The 20,629-nt window shown below is 34.8% G+C and overlaps 2 protein-coding genes across 4 annotated transcripts; one reads left to right on the top strand and one right to left on the bottom strand.

The window, feature by feature from the left end:
• Positions 1-1,357: 1,357 nt before the first annotated feature.
• Positions 1,358-9,841, bottom strand: LOC123866525 (signal recognition particle 9 kDa protein). Of its 3 annotated transcripts, none has more exons than XM_045908162.1 (4): positions 9,836-9,841; positions 4,947-4,949; positions 2,973-3,132; positions 1,358-1,479 (listed from the first exon to the last, which is right to left on the bottom strand). In XM_045908162.1, exons 3-4 carry the CDS (start codon positions 3,111-3,113, stop codon positions 1,384-1,386), a joined length of 237 nt encoding a protein of 78 aa, XP_045764118.1. In that variant the 5' UTR covers positions 3,114-3,132; positions 4,947-4,949; positions 9,836-9,841; the 3' UTR covers positions 1,358-1,383. The 3 variants fall into 3 exon arrangements, with proteins under 3 accessions (XP_045764118.1, XP_045764119.1, XP_045764117.1); XM_045908163.1 differs by lacking the exons at positions 4,947-4,949; positions 9,836-9,841 and adding exons at positions 5,158-5,162; positions 7,911-7,925; XM_045908161.1 differs by lacking the exons at positions 4,947-4,949; positions 9,836-9,841 and having other exon boundaries at positions 2,973-3,264.
• On the top strand, positions 4,718-19,116 carry LOC123866523 (brain tumor protein). The gene is made up of 9 exons (XM_045908160.1): positions 4,718-4,995; positions 7,448-7,619; positions 7,722-7,866; positions 7,950-9,336; positions 9,906-10,186; positions 10,262-10,450; positions 11,427-11,595; positions 12,041-12,273; positions 12,655-19,116. The coding sequence occupies exons 2-9, from the start codon at positions 7,507-7,509 to the stop codon at positions 12,757-12,759; spliced, it is 2,622 nt and encodes an 873-aa protein (XP_045764116.1). The 5' UTR covers positions 4,718-4,995; positions 7,448-7,506; the 3' UTR covers positions 12,760-19,116.
• The last annotated feature ends 1,513 nt before the right edge of the window (positions 19,117-20,629 follow it).

Raw genomic sequence — 20,629 nt, 5'->3', positions numbered from 1 at the left:
TGTTGCTAAACCACCGATTATTTAGATTGTGATAAAACTTTGGGAGGGTGTTCTGAGGATTCTCGAGATAGTTTCTGGCACAAAAAAACTATATTTATGTAGGTATATCAAAAAGTAATGTTTGTTTACCTTTGTTTTGTTACGTATGTTTTTCGAAAGTCCGCATCAAATATTTCGTTTCTAAAAAACTTTTTGCTTTAACTAGTGAATTAGGTATATTTTAAGCCAACTTTCAAAAAGGTGGTGGTTTTCTATTCAACCCGTTTGGGTCCAACTCCTTAATCCTGATGCAGGTAGCGCGCCTAAGATGTGCTGCTTCTGGAACTAACTATTCATAGTGAATAAATATTGTAAGCACCAAGTTACGACTTTTTATTTAGACTCCAAATTCCAACTCCTCTTCCCTGGTGATGCAAGGTATAGCATGCCTAAAATATAGGTATTATGGACCTGTTCTTGGTGAAATAATACTTAAAATATCAAGCACAGACTACATCATTGAACTCAAAGTCCCAACTGCTCAATCGGGAGCATTTATCCTTCCTACTAAAATCGCAGGATTCTCCCAAATCTGATAACCCTGGTTAAAAATACCACAGATTATTAAAAGCATTACTCTATGGTTAAAAGTAAAACACGAGTAAAACAGTAGGCCCGGGTATCATTGATATAACTATTTGATTGCCTTTTAAAATGTTTACATCCATATCCCTATTTAAAAAGTTTTCTTGTGACTTTTTTCCACTTGGCCTTTGATAAAACTTTCGACAATATCTAGCGTGTCTTTTCAGAATAAAAAGGAGCTTCTCTTCTATAAGTGATGCCCGCGACTTCGTCCATGTGTATTTGTTTTCTAATAGGTAGGTACCTAGCTACAGCGAATCAAAAAATAGTCCTTGTGTGTCCCCGGGATACAAGCTATCACTCAGCCCAATATAATATTATAATGAACTCAGTGACTGAGCCAAATGTCTAAATCGGTTATACAGATGGCCGCAAAAAGCTAGCAGACAGACAGAAACACTTTCACATGTGTACTATGGGTTTATCATGTAAAAGATGTAGGTATCTATGTAGTCTGTAATTGCATAAATAGTCAGAATTGAAGTTACCTATGTATGGAAACAAAAATGACATGCTTTTGAAGTCAAACCTTCAACTTTAGTATTAAGTATTCCGAGCCACTCCACTGATTCAGAATATCAGACTAAAACATTAATTTATCAGACTATCAAATTATGCGACTTATCACTAAATTCTTGTATGCAGCATGAAATCAAGTTAGTTAGGTACTTGACTAATTTATTTATGTAAATCAGCCAATTATACTTAATATTGAAAAAAAATAAAATGAAAACCAATGTATATTGTTATTATAAAATTTTAATTATCATTTGATGCCATATGCCGTATTAAATCTGATATGAATTTATCTATTTTTCTTACATCTTGCTGAACTTCAGTTTTGTACTGGAGACACTGAAACATACAAAATAATTGATATATTATAAGAAACAATAATTTTAGATATGTTTATAGAAAGTGTGACCTGTCTTTTAAGATCTATACTTATAATACTTCTGTACATCAAATACCTATAAGTGCTTTTAAAATTTTAATCAGAGGAAACATAATTTTATCGATATAGATTTCAAAACATTTTTTGGAATGGTCTGTCTGTCTGTGTCAGCATCACGCGAAAACTACTGAACAGATCTAAATGAAATTTAGTACAGTGGTAGCTGATACTTCAGGTTAACATATTATAGGGTAGTTTTTACCCGGACAAAAATTAGGGATTTTGGAGAAACAATCAAATTTTTTATTGATTTTACTTCATAACTGTCAAATTAGAACTGATTCTACAGTTCATTCATTGACATTCATTCATTCATTGATTGACAGTTCTTTTTTAGAGTTCTGTACCTCAAAAGGAAAAACGGAACCCTTGTAGGATCACTTTGTTGTCTTTCTGTCTGTCTGTCGTGTCTATCAAGAAAACCTATAGGATACTTCCCCTTGACCTAGAATCATGAAATTTGGCAGGTAGGTAGCTCTTATAGCACAAGGAAAAGATTCGAAAACTGAATATGTGGTCACATCACAGAAAAAAAATAAAAAAAATCAATTTTTAAAGTAAGATAACTATACTAAGTGGGATATCATATGAAAAGGCTTTACTTGTACGATCTAAAACAGTTTATTTTTATTTTTAAGCATAATAGTTTTTGTATCGTGCAAAATTTTGGAAAAAATACCCAAGTATGGAACCATCAGTGCGCAAGTCTGACTTGCACTTGGTTGGTTTTTTTAAAGGGTTATACTGTTAGGTTGGTACCATATGTTTGGTGAAGATTTCATGAAGAGTTTTTGAAAAAAAGGATGGAACTCCTCAATGGGTAACAACAAATCAATCGCCATCAGTATTTAGGGCTTAATAAAAAGTAGTTTGTTAGCCATAATACATATCATCACTGCCCATATAAATGTGAAAGTATGTTTGTTTGTTAGTTTGTCCTTCAAGAATCCTGTTGGAACTCTTTGATTACCTATTAGCAGGAATATAAAGTAGTCTATGTCCGTCCCCAGGATGTAAGCTAACTCTGTACCAAATCTCAAGTCTTTTAAAGTGTTGAGCCCGGAAGAGCTAGCAGACAGATAGACACACTTTGGCATTTATAATAATAAGTATGGATACCATATTGAAGTCTGCGCCAAACCAAAAAATACTTTAGTAGGTACCTAGATAACCAATTTGACCAACCAAACTAACCACAATATTTTGGCTAATTCTATTTCTAAACAAGTTATTAATCTAGTGCTATCCTTTCTTGCAGGAGCTTTATAAAAGGGACCGCAATATATTTAGACCTGTCATTTTATTTTTGAGTGAAACAGAATTTGCCAGTTTGATATCAAATTAATAATAAATTTGTCAATTAAGAAGTCAATTAAAAGTGCAGGTTTTTTACCTTCTTGTTGTCGGTAATTTTCACCAAAAATAATCCTTTAGAATGTGAATATTTTAAACTGTATCGAGTGTTTAGAGGATCACGCAAATATAACATCTCTGCTGACTTTTCGAACTCTTCCCAGTTAGGTATGTAAGTCATGTTAAATATTTTTACAAAACTTTAACTTTAATAAATTGTGACGACAAATGTTTTTTTTTTCCTTACTTATTGAAAATGGACTCACAATCAAATGTAGAAACATTGAAAAACAGAAAAAGTTGAAAGATTTGTCATTACCATAGATATGTGTCATTACTCTGTGGTCAAACTTAGTCTAAGACTAGAGAACAGCATAGCAGTATTGCCAGATAATTGTGTGAATCAGGAATCAGGTTATAACATAGATATGTAAGGATAAGTCATTCCCATATAAATCCGTTTACAAAAATGAGCCTATAAAAAAATAAATATTACGTCATTGAACTCGTCAGTGAATTTGACGCGAGCGTCAACTCTCTATTATTAAAAAGAATAAGGATGGAACGGAGCTGTTTTGTGCAATATTTCGTCAATTTTTTTTTGCGTTAAAAATATTATTAGTGCAGATATGATTCATTACATAATGAATCTAACAAAGAATTTTCACAAATAATATGTAATAATATAAACCATAACCAAAAAAACTTCTGTAGTACGGAACCCTCTATCAATGCGGCAGCTTCGCCGTTGCGGATGCGGATGCCCGCAAAATCGCTAAAATATAGCTACGTCATACGTACGACGTATACATACAAAGTACACACATCGTTAAATAGTTAAACACATACATAAATATACATAGTTAAATACATAAAAAATACATATAAGCATGTATACACTCAAACATACATATATAGTTTTCGCGACTTGCAACATCCGCATCCGCGTGACTATCCGCATTGATTATTATTATTGTAGATGCAGATGTGGATGCCCAAATCAATGCGTAAGCTTCACAATTGCGGGTGAGGATGTGAATATCGGAAACATCGCTAGTCTACTAGTACAAATATACATACATAGTAAAACAGTTAATTATATACAAACACTTACAAACATACAATCATAGTTAAATATATTCAAGATCATAAGTAGTCTGTCATACGCGAATAAAAAGTTTTACTTCAAAAAAAATAACATGACTCCATTCTTTCTGTATTCCAATTGTACGATATTTTTGCGGCAAATATTTAATCATAGCAAAATTAAAAATATACCCAGCTTATACGTTAAATTAAATGAGAAAACGATATACTTACGAGTGAAATGTTATTCCATCTTTTTTTTGATGGATTTCCGTACGGTTTTTGCAAGATTTGACCGCACATGACGCCATTTTCGACAGTCAAAAACACGAGCGATACGATAATGCGTGATCCAGAGACTTTTGCCAATTCTCTTTAACTTGTGAGCGCATTTTTTTTCTTTGATGGGCCCATCTCTACATATCTATGGGTTATAAAAGGTACCTACCTACTGGATGGTAATATAGTGGACCCCCGGTAATCCGGTCCCTGTCTAATCCGGCACCCCCTGTAATCCGACATGTCTATTATTATTGAATTTACTAAATTTGTCATACGTAGTGAAGTATGATTTGTACTTCAGAGTAGGTGTTTAAGTCGGATTACCGGGGTTCCACTGTATAGTAGATAATCTATGCTGGATGGGCTGTTGACCATAGAGTAAAGTAATAAACTGGAAAACCGTGACTATTTGTCTGATGTCTCTGTGGCTAATAAAAAACCTTTTGAGCGCAACCGAAAAAATCAATAACTAAAACAGTGATGTATTCATTTGTCTTTTTAAAATGAGAACGTGACAAAACATTTCCTTTAATTCATCGAAGAAACTATTTTATTTAAAAAAAATATATCTGTTGAAGCTTGATGCTCATTTTTTAAATTTATTTACATAGTGATGAATTTTCTCATAGTTACGGCGTGGTAGAACATTCTGCGTGTTTGAATATCGCCCTTTCCGCTAAATATAACTGTTAAAGGTTTGTAAATCTAAATATTAAATAATACGAAATGTGTAGTATCAGTAGTAATAGTCAAAAATAGTGTTGAATGGACTATCGACCTTCGCCATTGTCTGCAGCGTGCATGGTGCATTGCGTTTATGATAGGTACTTCATTGTAGGTTTATACCTATGTAGAACTTAGTTATGTACCAACCTTTCGTGATCCATCCTTGTACAAAATATTTTAATTCGATTTTAAAGAGTATCAATTTCGAAATACTGCAGTTTATTTGGAATATACCTATAGAAAATGTATGGACCAGACCAGCATTTTTATTGTATTTTTCGTCAAGTGTTGGGTAAGTTGAGTTCTCTATTGAAAATATTATAGATTTTCCTATTATCGAAGAGTTATTATTTTAATAATTAAATATACAGTCTACTGAATAATAGTTCTAAGGTTTATTTGAATGTTAAGTACTTAAGTACCTAATAATATTAAGTGTTGATTAGTACTGCAAATTCTTAGTCAATTCTTCGAGGTTTAGATCAATATTGAAAGAATAAGTAATGTGTCCTAAGAATGTGAGTGTTTCCGCCATGTAGTGATGTCTTAGAAAATATTTATGTAATAAAACTTAAAGCTAGTCCTATCTAATTACTGTAAAAATCATGCCTGCATGGAATAGTGCCAAGAATACTGGCTGCCTATCTACCCTATAGAGCCAGATTGATCCGTTGCATAAAAAATTAGCCAGCCCTTCTATATAATAAATTGATTTAGTATATATTTGGAATGATTTTGTGTGACGAAGACTGTTATTCAATGTAGAAATACATTAATAACCACGCAAAGTACTTTTGTTCCACTTACTGGGAAATGCTTCATTGCAAAAAAAAAAACAGTAATCAGCTCTTTGATGTCCATGCACCAGCAATTTCCAACAGGAAGGTAATAGAAATTGATGGACAGTTTCATACGGTGCTTTTAATGCACACTATTATAAATAAGGTTTTTTAGGTATATATTATAGTATAATAGTACTAATGGCTGACCCTATAAGGAACTTATGGACTTTATTCTTCTCTAACTAACATATTAATTACTATATAACAGTACCAGTTTTTTATATGGGTACAATAATTATACCCATAAATAATACTTTACATTGTATTTGAATTTGAATTTAATCCCTGACTCAAATAGAGGGGTGTTATAAGTTTGACATGTGTATCTGTGTATCTGTCTGTGGCATCGTAGCTCCTAAACTAATGAACTGATTTTAATTTAGTTTTTATTTATTTGAAAGGTGGCTTGATCAAGGGTGTTGTTAGCTATAATCCAAGAAAATCGTTTGAAAGTTATCAGCTCTTTTCTAGTTACTGTGACCTTCATTTGTAGGGGGTGTTGTAAATTTTTAATTTACGCTTGATAAATTATTTGAATAAAAACACATTTAGGGATCAAAATTACTTATTTACTAGCTTTTTAAATTTAACACCACTCATGAATGGGTTCATATTTTAGGAATCATTGTGTACAATGAAAAAGTTACTTTGTTAACAAATTTGAAATATTTTTTGGTTTTATGTTGGTCATACTGCACATATTGGATTTGTAATAATGTCATAATAGTCTATAACATACGGAATGATGAGACGTAGCTAACAACAAACACATTTTAAAAATCTAATCAGTAGTTTAGAAATTATGAGAAGTCTTTAGATATAAAAACTAAACACACAATCGCATGTCACACACACACAGGTAGTACTTACACTGTAAAGAGTGTCAACGGCTCTTAGGTAAGGTCTAGTATATTTTTGCAATTTTTTTGTTAAATCAACCTGATAAATGATACTGTCTACTAGTGGTACGGGTTGTCAGAAACTTATGAAACTAACTAGACAGAACTCTATTTACAGGATGTCTGTCCGCGTGTCACAGGTATCTAGCTTGAAGAGAAACTGAGTTACAAACCCGAAATTTTGATATTTGGTGCAAAACGTTAACCCAAAACTAAATATTGATTTTTTTTTTTCTTATTTAAAGAGCTGGGTCACTAGTGCGACCATGTAGCTCTGGTAGGTCCATTCTATCTTATTTATACTTGTACACTTAAAACTGTCTCTACATACTATTAACAATTACTTCTAGGACTTATATTTCTACGGGCCATCCTGTACAAAAATAAATCAGAAGTTCAACTAAATTATTTTTCAAGGGGGCTCCCCATACATGAAAAAGGAGCTGGAAATTTTTTTTTTCTTACCCTAGCATGTAGGATATCATTGTTTAGGCTCACTGCGCAGAGTATGAATATATTTTTTATTTTATTTTATCTCGAAAGTCGAGAGGGTGACCTGAATTAAGGGGCGAGGAAGACGTAGTCTTCTTGCATAGCACATTTAAAAAAAAAGCTGGTTAAAAGCTTACTGTACTTTACTGTTGGTTAGTATAGTTAAACAATTGTTAATTATTTTTCAGATTATTGTTGGTTGAAGTAAAAAATATACATTATACAACACTGTAATTATTAAGTCAAAATGGAAGAAATGAATGGTGAGCTTTATGGGGATGGACTTGTTAGTCTTGGTGATGAGGGGTCTTTAGAGTCTACTGATAGTGGGAAACAAGAGCAGAATTGTAAAATTTGCGAGTGAGTAATTTTTATTATCCTTTGCACTTAATGAAGTCACAAACACACATAGCTTGATGGTTTGTAATTGTAACAATTATCATTGATGTTTTTAATTTTTAGCAATAAATTGTGCAGTCCTCGTGTATTATCATGTCTTCATGTATTCTGTGAAGCATGTATTGACAAACTGATGGTGAATGAAGCTGGGGATTCGCTTAAATTTGATGTGGCTGTTGAATGCCCCCTGTGCAAACAAGAAACTAAGGTAGTAATCACTCTTTTTTATACATAATTTTATAAAATTAAGAGAAAATTACAACAAAATGTAAATGTTTTATATTTATTTAGATGCCTGTAGGAGGAGCGGTATCACTTCCATCAGACTATGTCCTTACGAATATCTTGGATGTTTCCACCATGGACCAGTCGGTTGTTTGTACTTGCTGCAAAAGCAAGGAACCTGCTGTTGCTAGATGTACGGATTGTTCTCATTTCCTATGCGCTAACTGCAATTCCGCGCATGAGTTCATGAGGTGTTTTGAAAATCATCGTGTTGTGCCATTCGATGCTCTCAGGTCATCCAAAGAAAAAGCTGCAGTGCACAAGCCAATATTCTGCACTCGTCATGTTGGCGAGTGTCTCAAGTTTTATTGCTGCGAGTGTGAGGTGGGCGCTTGCTCGGAATGTTTGGCTGTCGATCATAAAGTTGGAGAGCACCACTGTGAGCGGATTGTCAACGCGGAACCCAATTTACGCGCGGAGCTGCGTACTTTTATTGTTGAAGCTAACGCTCGGGCTGTCGCCGCTGGATGCGCATCGGTAAAACTTGATGACGCTCTGGGTGATTTGCAGCGACAGAGAGATGATGCTGAAAGCGTCATCAACGAGGCTTTTCACGCTTACAAAGCAGCTTTAGAGAGGTGTCGTGAAAAGGCTCTGGCGGAGTTAGAAAGATTACATAAGGAAAGAGAACTGAAGGTAATGGATCTCTTCGATCGCGTTGATAAAACTGTGCAACGTATTGATTGTGCTTGTAAATTTGCCGCCAGACTTCTCAGAAGGGGGGATGGCACCGAAATTGTCATGTTAAAGAAAACCGTTGCTTCTCAGTTTGCACGGCTATTAGAAGGAGCTCCCGAATTCGACGTGGATTATTCATTGGAATTTGTTACCAAAACGGAAAAATTTGATTCGGTAACGGAGGAAACGTTTGGTACATTCCGCACTGAAGCAACTATAGCCGAAGAAAGAAAACGAGCGAGTGAATCCTCGGCCATAGTCTCCGTGACTTCGAATTCTCATTCACCCGCCATATCGGTAACAAATGCACCAGTTTTCGATGACTATCCACTGGGTAATGTTCGCCGGGTCACGGGCGTATCGGTCGGCAGCTTAGTGGGGGTTCCCGGCGTCGGGGGAGTGCCCGGAATGGGAGTGCCAGGAGTCGGCGCAGTGCCGGGCGTGGGCGCCGTTCCGAACCCCGGTGTCCTTCCGGGAGTCGTCAACGTTAACAGCGTCGGAGCTGTCAGCGGGGTGGGTGGGGTGCCCGCTCTGCCATCGATGGTGGAATACAACCTGCAACAACTGGCAAGCATCGCCGAGAAGGAAGTTCCACCACCGCCTCACGCGTCACCGGCTCCACCGTTTACTCTCGCCGAATTACTCGCTGGAGATCTAAACTCTCCTCAAGCTTATAACAACTTACAAGCGCTCGCAAAGCTCGGATTGAATGCTGGTAAGATCCGATCGACTTTTGTCTTTTTGTATTTATTAACTTATATTATTTTGACTGTATTTATTAAATGACTAGCTGATGCCCGCAGCTTCGCCCGCGTGGATTGGTCAGATCCCCTGCAGCATCAGGATTGAGGAGTTGGACTCCAAATTTTTTATGAAACAATGTCGCAAAGTTCTTCTATCGATTAAAAAAGAAATGACGCAAATCGGTTCAGAAATCTCGGAGATTTCGGTGTACATAGGAAGAAAAACACAACTCCCTCTTTGAAAGTCGGTTAAAAAAGTAGCCTATGTTACTCCGTGGTCAATTCTCTACTTGTCTGTGAAAATCCCGTCAAAATCGGTTCAGCCGTTCCCAAGATTAGCCTTTTCAAACAGACAGACAGACAGACAGACAGACAGACAGACAAAAATTTTAAAAACGTGTGATTCAGTTATAGTATCGTTCAAATAACCATGTGACCTTAATATGCGGTAGTTATTTCGAAATTACAGACAGACACTCCAATTTTATTTATTAGTATAGATTATAAATAGGTAAGTAAAATAGTTCTGATTATATTGTAGATGTAAATGGATTTGGCGGAGTCGGAGGCGTCGGCGGTATCGGCGGCGTCGGACCGCGGGGCGTGTCTCCGGGCAGGCCGCTGTTGACGCCCGCAGAGGAGGCCGCTCTGGTCGCTCCGCCGGCACCGCTCGTGCGCGCCAACAAGGCTACCCCGATGCATATTAGATTCAAGTTTGGTCAGTTAGGCGGAGGAAAGGGCCAGTTCAATTCGCCTCATGGATTCTGTCTCGGGAACGATGAAGACATCATCGTAGCCGATACAAACAATCACCGCATAACGGTATGAATTTGTAAACATAAAAAACGCTATGTACTTTCTAAATGTTTGTATAAATACATTATACCATATTTGTAGGTATTCGACAAGTCGGGTAACCACAAGTTCAACTTTGGGGTGGCGGGCAAGGAGGAGGGTCAACTCTGGTATCCCCGTAAAGTTGCGGTCGTGCGCGCCACAGGGAAGTTCGTCGTTTGCGATCGCGGGAACGAGAGATCGCGCATGCAAATTTTTACCAAAAACGGACATTTCTTGAAGAAAATCGCCGTACGTCTAATTTATTTTTAACGACTTTTTTATTCTTTAGGTAGATATAATAATAGTCGGTTTAATAATAGTTAAAAATTATATTCTCATCAATCATAATTTAATCTCCTAATATTATTAAAACTAAGTATTTTAATTTAGTCAAAACTTAAAACAGGAAAGTTTTATTTGGAACAACAGGTAAAAATATTCAATAATAATGCTACAGGAAAATAATTGATATTTGATAATAAATAATTAGACCCAGTTATATTATCCCATGATCAACAAAGGGTACAAAATGGCCTATTTTGGAATTTATGGTGTTTTGAAATAAATAAACTATATTTATGATATTTTTATATTATAAATATGATACTTTTAATATTGATATTTTTAAATATTAATATAATATTTATTAATAAAAAAAAAATCTTAATGCTACCGGTCGGCGACATTGCAATGCTTTCATGTGTTACTTTGGCCACTGAAATATTAAGGTTTTATTATTTAGTATTATCAACAACAACATACATGAAGACATTTTTGGCTGTAGGTATTTTTGTATGTAATTCGTTTTCGATAAACTACTTCGGTATATGCTAGAAGATATCCGCGACTTCGTCCGCTTGATTATAGGTTTTTGAAAATTCCAAACCGGTTCAGTCAGTGTGGCGTGAATGAGTAACGAACACCCAAACTTGCACATTTATAATATTATTTATTTTATTTATTATTAATTATTTAATTATTATTATTTATTTTATTAAATTTTTTTTAGGATGTTGCAAGATCAAGAACTGGCTATCCTAGCTAGATTTTTTAGATCTGGGTTAAGGAAAACCAGCACTCTCCCTCGGTTATCTGAGAAATAAATACATAAGTGCGCAAGCACAAATCAGTTATAACAGAAAGTTGTTGTTCTTTAACATTTTATATTTAAATAAATATATGTATCCATATAATAAGCTTAAATAAGTAAAGCTCGTGATTTCAGGTACGCTTCATCGACATAGTCGCTGGTCTAGCAGTCACCGCTGAAGGTCTCATTGTGGCTGTAGACAGTGTGACACCAACAGTCTTCATCCTGTCCGAAGAAGGCGATCTCATGAGCTGGTTCGATTGCAGTGAGTGCATGAGAGAGCCGTCAGATATCGCTATCAGTGGTAAGTCAGAATAGTTCTTTAGAATTAGGTCCTTTTGGATAAAGTTGCCGAGAGAAATATTGGTTATTATTCTCTGATGCCCGCGGCTTTGCACACGTGAATTTAAGGTTTTAAAAATCCCATGGCAACTCTAATTTTCCGAGATAAAAAAGTTTATAGTTTTTCTCTTTTACTATAAGTATAAGTAGTTAGAGTATGGATTAAAATAATCAACATATTTCACCCTTTTAAGCCGGATTCCTATCAGAGTCCCTCCGTCCTATAGTTTCCTAGTCATAGTTTCCTAGGAATGCGTCGCTGCAACAAAGGCAGACTTCACTCTTAGAAAATAAATTGAGTTGGTTTATAAAATCTCTGACCTATAGATGAGATTGCAGTTGAGCGTTATCGATCAGCCTGTAAAAACGAGTTTGGTTAAAAAATAGAAATAATGAATTATTTACAGGCAAGGAATTCTACGTGTGCGACTTCAAGGGGCACTGTGTGGTCGTGTTCGACGACGAAGGCCGGTTTCTGCGTCGCATCGGCTGTGAGAATGTGACCAACTTCCCCAACGGTATCGACGTGTCTGACGCCGGCGACGTGCTGATCGGCGACTCGCACGGCAACAAGTTCCATGTGGCCGTGTTCTCGCGCGACGGCGTCCTCGTCACCGAGTTCGAGTGCCCATATGTGAAGGTTGGTAACATCATCAGCTGCGAGAGCGTTACCAACTTCCCCAACGGAATCAAACATGTCTGACGTCGCGGACGTGCTCATCAGCGACTCCCACAGCAACAAGTTGAAAGTTCTATGTGGCCACTGGCCGTGTATACAGTTGTCTGCTTTCATACGGCATCCGAAATGAAACGTCTGACGAACCAATGTGCGGCGAAAAGATATGTCTCGCTTTGTAACACGCAGACACACACGCACACACACAAACACCCAAGGTTTAAAGTTCTTTTTATTTGATTGCATGTGTTTTTCATTGCCAGTTTTCTAGCTATAGCGGCCACAGTGCTTGTTTGGAGGCCGTTCACAATACATGTATTTTATTCATAAAGTGAATCGTTGCAGGTATCGCGCTGCTGCGGCCTGAAGATAACGTCGGAAGGCTACATCGTGACGCTCGCTAAGAATAATCACCACGTTCTAGTCCTCAACACCCTTTACATTGTCTGAGGAATAACTCAATGGCTGTAAGTCTGCATACTACAAGATCTCACATTTATTCCCTATATTATTATATTTAATTGCTGATTTTACAAAGCTTAACATTTTTGCTAAAACAGTATTTGATTACTTACTTTTTTGTTGTTTTGTGTTTTTCACGATAGTCACATTTTATCCGTTTGCTACGGTGATCCCAATTTTTCTATTTCATTGTCTTCTTTATGTTGTGAAATTTTTAATTGAAGATTAATTGGCGTCACTGCTAGTAGATAGATGTAATGCCCAAAGTACTAGATACTTTCGATTTTATTCATCTCACTTTTTTTTTATTATGGTTGCATTTAGTTGTAAAAACAGACAATCCAAAGTTTAGGCTAATATCTCTTTGTTTACATATGTTATTGTCCAGTCAATATGCACGTTAAGAGAGGGTTACGATAACAGTTTGATTGTAGGGTTTTCATATTTAGGATATTCGCTTTAATAATAATGTTGACTATATTGTTTTTATATATTTTGATTGAATACCTATATACGCACCACCGCTCGTTAAATAATACATTAATTTTAGGGCAAGAACAAAAAGCTTAGTTTAGTGTGGGCTTTAGAGCTCACAAGGTGGCAAGCGCTCTAACTCACTGCCAAATATGATTAGTCTATGATCAAACGAAAGCATATTTGCACTTCCTAACCGTTGACTGGAATTACGATTTTGTTTCTAAATTTAGCAGCTGGTATGGTTCCTAGTTCAGGTGAAGTTTAATAATACATGTCAATTAGGGGTCTGCGTGGGTGTGTCGCCTCGTTAGTACATGCGTTGCTCCGTATTAACTATCCGATTGTATACGTTTGCCTCCAGAGCATACTTTTGGCATTTTAATGTTCTCTGCGAGCGAATATTCGGAAAAAGTCACGCCTAAACGCACAATTGAGTTTGTTGTTAGCAAAATTTTGTTTTTATTATGACCAAAGGAGGCGACACTGTAATAACGTGCCATCTAGTTTAGGTTAATCGCGTATACAATATTATATATTGTCCGTTAAAATATATTTACCATTTACAGATTTCTTGTGTCTATACAAAACGTTTTTTCATGTACTCTTGTTTTAGGAGCCTATATTTGAAATTTTTTTCATAACTAGGCTATTATAATATTGATATATACGGTTTGGTTAATTTAAATTTATCTTATGCTAATTATATTGGAAGGCCACTGTTACTAAACAAAAGAAAATAACTGTACTGATAATAATTAAAAAGAAATACGAAAGGAAACTGTTTATGTGGCATCTTCGTGCATATACATTTCTAAGAGAATTGGAATTTTTAAATATTATAATAGAATAGTTAACGGTATTAACGGGTACACGTCACAAAACAGTAACAATGTTTCAATGTGCCGTATTTTTTCGTCGAATTACAATATATTATACTAGCAATATAATATATCCATGAATGTGCCATTATAAACAAATTTTATTTCTACAAATTGATATGTTTGAAATTCGTATACAGTTCGCCAAAGTATATATTTTTATAGCTACCCACATTTAATATTCCAAATTGAGATTCATAAAATGTTTAGGTAGTAGAACAAAAAAAAATGTTAAAATTGTGGTTAGTAGAATAAAATTATTAAAAACAAAATTTTCATGTAATAAATATTTCTTGGTTTTATCTTATTTAGATGTTTGATGTATATTGGATAATTATTAATACTGATAATGGTATGGTGAAATATGTATTGCAAATCCTAACGATAAACGAGAAATATTTTACGATTTTACAATTCCATCGAGGCTTTCGTCTTCCAAAGAGTAGTATTTTGCATTTTTATTTGTTAACGAAATTTTACCTATGACATAACGAAAGTCTTCGTACCCGTAGCTATTCGTTATTAGATTTGCAATATGTTGTAATGAAGAAGTACTTAACCAGACCACCTAAAACATTTTAAAGTGTGATATTTTGTTTACAATTTATTTGAAGCGCTCTCTAGATTTTCGCATGTCAGTAAAATTAAAAGACAAAAGAATAGTTTACATGAAATATGTAGGTAAATTTTTTAACAATATTAAGTTCCTGAATTATAATGTATTATAAAATTAATTAAGCTATAAACATTTGTTTTAGTTTGTAACGAAATATTTTTAACCTTTAACCAAAATACAAGTGTATTGCTGAGCCATATTATTATCATTCATGAAAAATATTATATTCTAGCAATTCACTAGTAACTAAACGTGTAATTTAATGTATGTACTTAATTAGTAATATTGTTTTATTTGTTGCGTATTGGAACAGTTTTAAAATACCTTAGCAACACTAATGTGATATGAGCAATAATAGAGAGACATATACTACCCAAGGCGCAGCAGGCGTGAGCTGGTCTAAACCCAGTGATAAGTTAAATTTTTGACGTTGAGTCTTGAATCCTCTATTTATTAGTGAGTAACTTTTGGGTTTATTTTTCTTATTGTTTTTAAGTTATTGTTTCAGGATTTTTGTCCCGATAGTATTAGGGAATTTTATTTTCTTTATTTTTTTGAATAGGTTATAAAGAGTCATTACCCTTCGCGGACGATAGGTGTGATTAATACTCTGATTTTATCGATTAACTGTTTTGTTTTAATATAATAATATGTTTCGGGCCTATATTTATAGTATTTTTGGCCAGTGCGATGGGCCTTTAGATTACGAATTTTTACTGCCAAATTATTTTCTTACGATATTTGTGCACATGATAATTATTTTATTGTATGATATGTGTATAATTAGTTCATAATTGTTGCCAATTTTTTGTTTTATTAATTAATTATTCAGGGTTTTAATATTATTATAATATTCAATTTTAATTTGTTGTCCATTGATCAAAATTATAGTGTGTTAGTGACGTAAAATTAACCGAAATATAACTTAATGAGCCCCAAAGGGAGCGTTTGACGCTATTAATAATATTGCTTAGGGTTGCATAAAATTATTAAAAGTGATAAGTTTTGGATAATTTTACAAATTATACTATTTTATGTGTGTGAATTTCAATAATAATAAATTTGAAGTTTTAATATATAATATGTACGTGTAATTTTTCAAACTATTACTACATCGGCACCACTATATGGCCGTATGTGCGAAAGTATTATCATTTGTATAATATTAATTTATCCTCGATCGTTTCGGTGATATATCGTTGACAATGTTTCCTTTTGTTCTTGCCATGTATCTTATGTAGGTGTCGGCGTAGACGTTTTATGTAGAAGTTAGTGTTTTCAATATACGGAGAGCAGTGTGCCGCGTTTGCCCTAGGAATGGTGTCGGGTGTGGCTGGCGGCGGGCTCGAGGCTCGCGTCCCGGCTGTATATTCGTGCTGTAGCGAGTAAGCACTTAGTCATGGGGTAATGGCAGGTCAAATGGTATCTATTGTCCATTGACATTACTTGATAATAATTGTATCATTAGAGTACATTACAGTAGCCTTTCTCGGGAATCTTTAAAAGTTACCTATATACACTATAAAGCAATTTTTGGTAAATATATTTCTCTTGAATCTATATTCCCTTATGTATCCAGCAATAAATTACTTCAGTAGATGTAGTTATCGCATTACGTGGCACTACAGATCGCGCGTCGTCTGAACGGGAACGCCGAGTGCCAGGTAGTGAGATATTGTAGGGTTTGCAGCGCACAAGGTGAGCTCTAATGTTACCCTCCCTATTGGAGGTGGGCGTATTGCCTATGTTGTGGCACCAAGCACGGCTCGCTGGTTCTGGTGGAGTGGGCACCAATCAGTACTGTATTATCACTATCGGACCGCAATATGACTGTGGGTGGGGGTTTGCCGAGTTTCTTTTATCTTTTAATCTTCGGTCTGGTTAGGGCACAGTAAGCTGATCACCTGCTTACCTACCGAGCATAGGGATCGAAAAATTTGTAGAAAATTAATTTTTGCTCTGAGAAAAGGAAATGCCATTAAAGTTACAAGTAATAGTCATCAAGTTTTCACTGTACGATAAGTTGTATGTAGCGTGTTAATGTGTAGATATCTTCACCCACCTCGACGCCACCAATAATTTGGTCTCTCCACTTCAAACCGACAATTTAAGGTTGTGAGCTCTATTCCGGTCGGAATTCTAAGCCACAGAGTGCTTGTGCAATAAATATCACAGTTTGGATCTAGGCTTTTAAATTATTATAGATTATATACATTGTTGAGCTGATTATAAAAATTTAATATATTATTATACCTTTTAATATTGTTAAAGAATTCTAATTGCATTCCACATTTAGAGTGAACGAATTTGAGAAGACCATTTTCAATCTACATTATACAAGTTATTTTTTTTACAATTGTAGGATTATTAGCAGTTGCCAATGTTTTTTCCTTTAGTCAGTAAAAGTACAAATATTTTAATATACAATTCTTGGTATTTACGTATTGTAGTATCTTATTTTTTTAATTCATTTGATTCTATAACTATAAGCATAATTTTTTTCACATAAGCGGCCATTTAAATATATTCATCACGCAAATTATTCAGTAAATAACAAAACATATCATATTAATCTGTGTCTCACAATACGTCACATGTAGACAGAAATGTAATATTCGTTTGAATGCTGTTTACACATTTTCGAGTGCATTAATTTGGTGTATTTTAGATTAAGTTGTAGCGACCCAAACCATTAGAGACATGTCTTCATACAAAGTTCTTGCACCAATGCATGCTATCATTATTTTGCTTACATTTGTCGTAATGTGAGATTGAGTTTTTTACTTACACAAAATTTGCAAACTCTGTATGTCCCTCGTGTTTAAGTATATGTTTAAAATGGCTTTCGTTTTTAAATTAGATTTAAGTATATCCTAGGTTACACTTTTTAAGTTTCTTGTCATTTTTACGTTAATAACGATTGAAATTTATTGTAATTTGTGTTTGTGTGTTGAGGTGCATGTCCCAAATGCATATTTTAATTTTGATCCAAAGATTTCTTTTATTCAATTAAATTATTTATTGATTTTATTCAATTTAATTAGTGATTTTTACTCTGATATATGAAAATGACATTTGTGGAGTGTGCATTGGTATTTGATATTAGGATTTAAATATTTTTTTCCATAGTTGGTGCAGCCGAGCAAATGTCTACTATATTCTCATAAGAATATATTGCTCAATAATTTTATTCTGTTAAAGTATTTTAAACTTAAGAGTTAGTCCACATGGGGTGTACGTATAATGGTGGACTTCGGTGACACAAATTATATCTAACAGACAATACCCTCCGTAAACTTTGAAAAAATTGTAAGCGTTAAAGATTTATTAGACGTAGTTGCCTTGTATGCGGCTCGCCGAAAGGCTCGACCGCAGGGCCGGGCGCCGCGAGACCGCGCGGGGCGCCAGCGGCATCACACAAGTCGGGCTCTGAACGCTTGTCTGGACTGCGCCACGCACGCACTGTACACTCCGCTCCGCTCCGTTCCTACCTTTTCTACCAGTATTTCACTCGATGCCGTGTTCGCGAAGCGAGCAGTCTCAGATAATGACTTCAGTACTTTGTGTGATGGTGTTGACCGATTATATTAGACTATTTTGCCCCACAGTCAACGAAAATATTGTTATCCATACAGGAGTCTTTGCTGCATTGTGCCTAGATCTTAGAAGTTAAAAATATCGAGGTAGAGTTAATCTCAAATTTTGGCTCTTTGAATATTCCATGATATTATTTTGTTTTCATGAAAATGTATTTACATTATTATACATTCATACACTTAGTGATTATTGTATACATGAATATATACATTGCGTAGTTTGTAAATTGATTTTATCGTAAAATTAAGATGCCCAACTAGTATGTATCTGTCCACCGCGTTCCGCAGGAATTGATCGCATACATTAGTCATCATTTTGCACCGTATTTTCGTGTGGACAGACGTAGTTTGTTTTGACTAGTTGCACATCTTATTTTGACCAAATTTGTCTGCCGCCGATGTCGCTTGAGAATTTGGACGGTTGAATGCACTCGTCCTTTATGGCGAGTACAAATTTTCAAGTGACGTTTGCGGTGTCTAATTAATTAAGTTTATTACGTATCGTGAACTGTGGCCAGGATAACAACAGCACAGAGCAGTGTAATTCAGAGCCTGCCTAAAATATATTTTTGTCATGATTTTATTTAGGTATATACATGTTATTATTCACATATTACAGTTTTCTCAATATTAGCTTGTATTTTAATTAAGAAATAATCATATTTAACATTGCCAGGTGATCAGCAACCTGCACTTTAATATTTTTGGAAACTATTGAACTTAAATTGTACTGACTTTATAAATATATTTACTTCAATAAAGATTTTCCATGCCACTACGTTGCGTTTTTAATTTATACACATTTCTTCATAAACTATAAGTAGGTAACAGAGACTAATAAAACTACCATATTAATAAAAACATTAATAATTCATTTATTAAGTATATTAAAGCACTTTGTGCATTTATAATGTTTTGAAGCTATCACATAATTAAATAATAGTATAATTACAGTAGGACTGATTTATATTGTAAGGCACATATTATTTTCGTCTTACTACCTATTTTGTATATTAAATCTTAAAAATATAAGTACATAAGTTAACTTTAGCTAGATACTCAATAATAACTAATAGGTATCTTTATAAAACCACAATCTTTACAAAAACAGTTGTTGGTTACGTGATAGTATGTTTCTGATTTATCCTGAAGCATTTCTGATTGTCGAATTGCACATTGTCAAAATTATTCTATTTTTAGCTATCTCTTATAAAATAAAAAATATACATTTAGGTGGAATGTTGGCTGAGGCAAGAATTATGCTAAAGTTCGTTTAAAAATATACTTGTCACAATAGAAGGAAGAAAATCGCAGTATTAGCGAAGAACGTATACAAAAAATGATGTTTTATTAACAGACTGCAAAAAAGGAGGAAAGATATTATAGAAATATTTATGTTAAGCTCTAATTCGCACGAGCGTTAAAAAAGCATTGCGTTAAAACGCGGCGTTGCCCTGAAAATACAAAGTGCGCGTTAAAATGCGTTTACGTGTGAACAGATAGGTACTTGGGAATGCATGTTCTATTAGAACGCTTTTTTAACGGACGTTAAAAAAGCTCTCGTGCGAATGAGGCCTAACTCTTGTACATACATAATATTCATATTATATTCGGTAATAAATTAAATTAGTTTTTTGATTTTTAGTGTGTGGTTTTTTTCTCGTCTGGCTTTACAAAGATTAGCCAATGTCAAGTTTGTAGTTATTTGTAACAAGTTAGGGAAACTATACAAGTATGGACCCCGTCTGTGCCGGCGCTCGCCGACACACGCAAGGCACCCGTTTAGAGCGCTTTCCAGACAGTTTTAACAAAAAAAATACTCCGAAAAGGCAGAGCACGCCCGCCAGCTAAGACCAACACAGACGAAGTCCAGTGTGTGGTTAGGTATTGGAGTCGTTTTTAACCCCCGACCCAAAAAGAGGGGTGTTATAAGTTTCACGTGTGTATCTGTGTATCTGTGTGTCTGTGTATCTGTGTATCTGTCTGTGGCATCGTAGCGCCTAAACGAATGAACCGATTTTAATTTACTTTTTTTTGTTTGAAAGGTGGCTTGATCGAGAGTGTTCTTAGCTATAATCCAAAAAAATTGCTTCAGCCGTTTAAAAGTTATCAGCTATTTTCTAGTTTTCTTGTAGAAAAGAAGGTTAGATAACCCTTAGGTTCATAATATTCAAGTGTCAATTGACAAATGTCAAGCTGTCAAGATGGACGTTGCCTAGATATATACATAATTATTTATTTGAAAATGATTTGTCGGGGGTGTTGAAAATTTTTAATTTACACTTGTTAAT

The sequence above is a fragment of the Maniola jurtina genome, chromosome 6 (genome assembly GCF_905333055.1).
Source record: "Maniola jurtina chromosome 6, ilManJurt1.1, whole genome shotgun sequence".
In the NCBI taxonomy this organism is placed as follows: Eukaryota; Metazoa; Arthropoda; class Insecta; order Lepidoptera; family Nymphalidae; genus Maniola; species Maniola jurtina.
Note: the sequence above shows the minus strand (reverse complement) of the source record. Positions and strands in the feature narration are given on the sequence as shown.

What these genes read in the sequence shown, in the direction of transcription:
- LOC123866525 (XM_045908162.1), bottom strand. Translation starts at nt 3,113, where the DNA reads ATGACTTACATACCTAACTGGGAAGAGTTCGAAAAGTCAGCAGAGATG. An exon ending in AAATTACCGACAACAAGAAG is followed by an intron (nt 1,480 to 2,972) that starts GTAAAAAACCTG and finishes TGTATGTTTCAG; the next exon opens with TGTCTCCAGTACAAAACTGA.
- LOC123866523 (XM_045908160.1), top strand. Translation starts at nt 7,507, where the DNA reads ATGGAAGAAATGAATGGTGAGCTTTATGGGGATGGACTTGTTAGTCTT. An exon ending in GTCAGATATCGCTATCAGTG is followed by an intron (nt 11,596 to 12,040) that starts GTAAGTCAGAAT and finishes AATTATTTACAG; the next exon opens with GCAAGGAATTCTACGTGTGC. An exon ending in TCGAGTGCCCATATGTGAAG is followed by an intron (nt 12,274 to 12,654) that starts GTTGGTAACATC and finishes GAATCGTTGCAG; the next exon opens with GTATCGCGCTGCTGCGGCCT.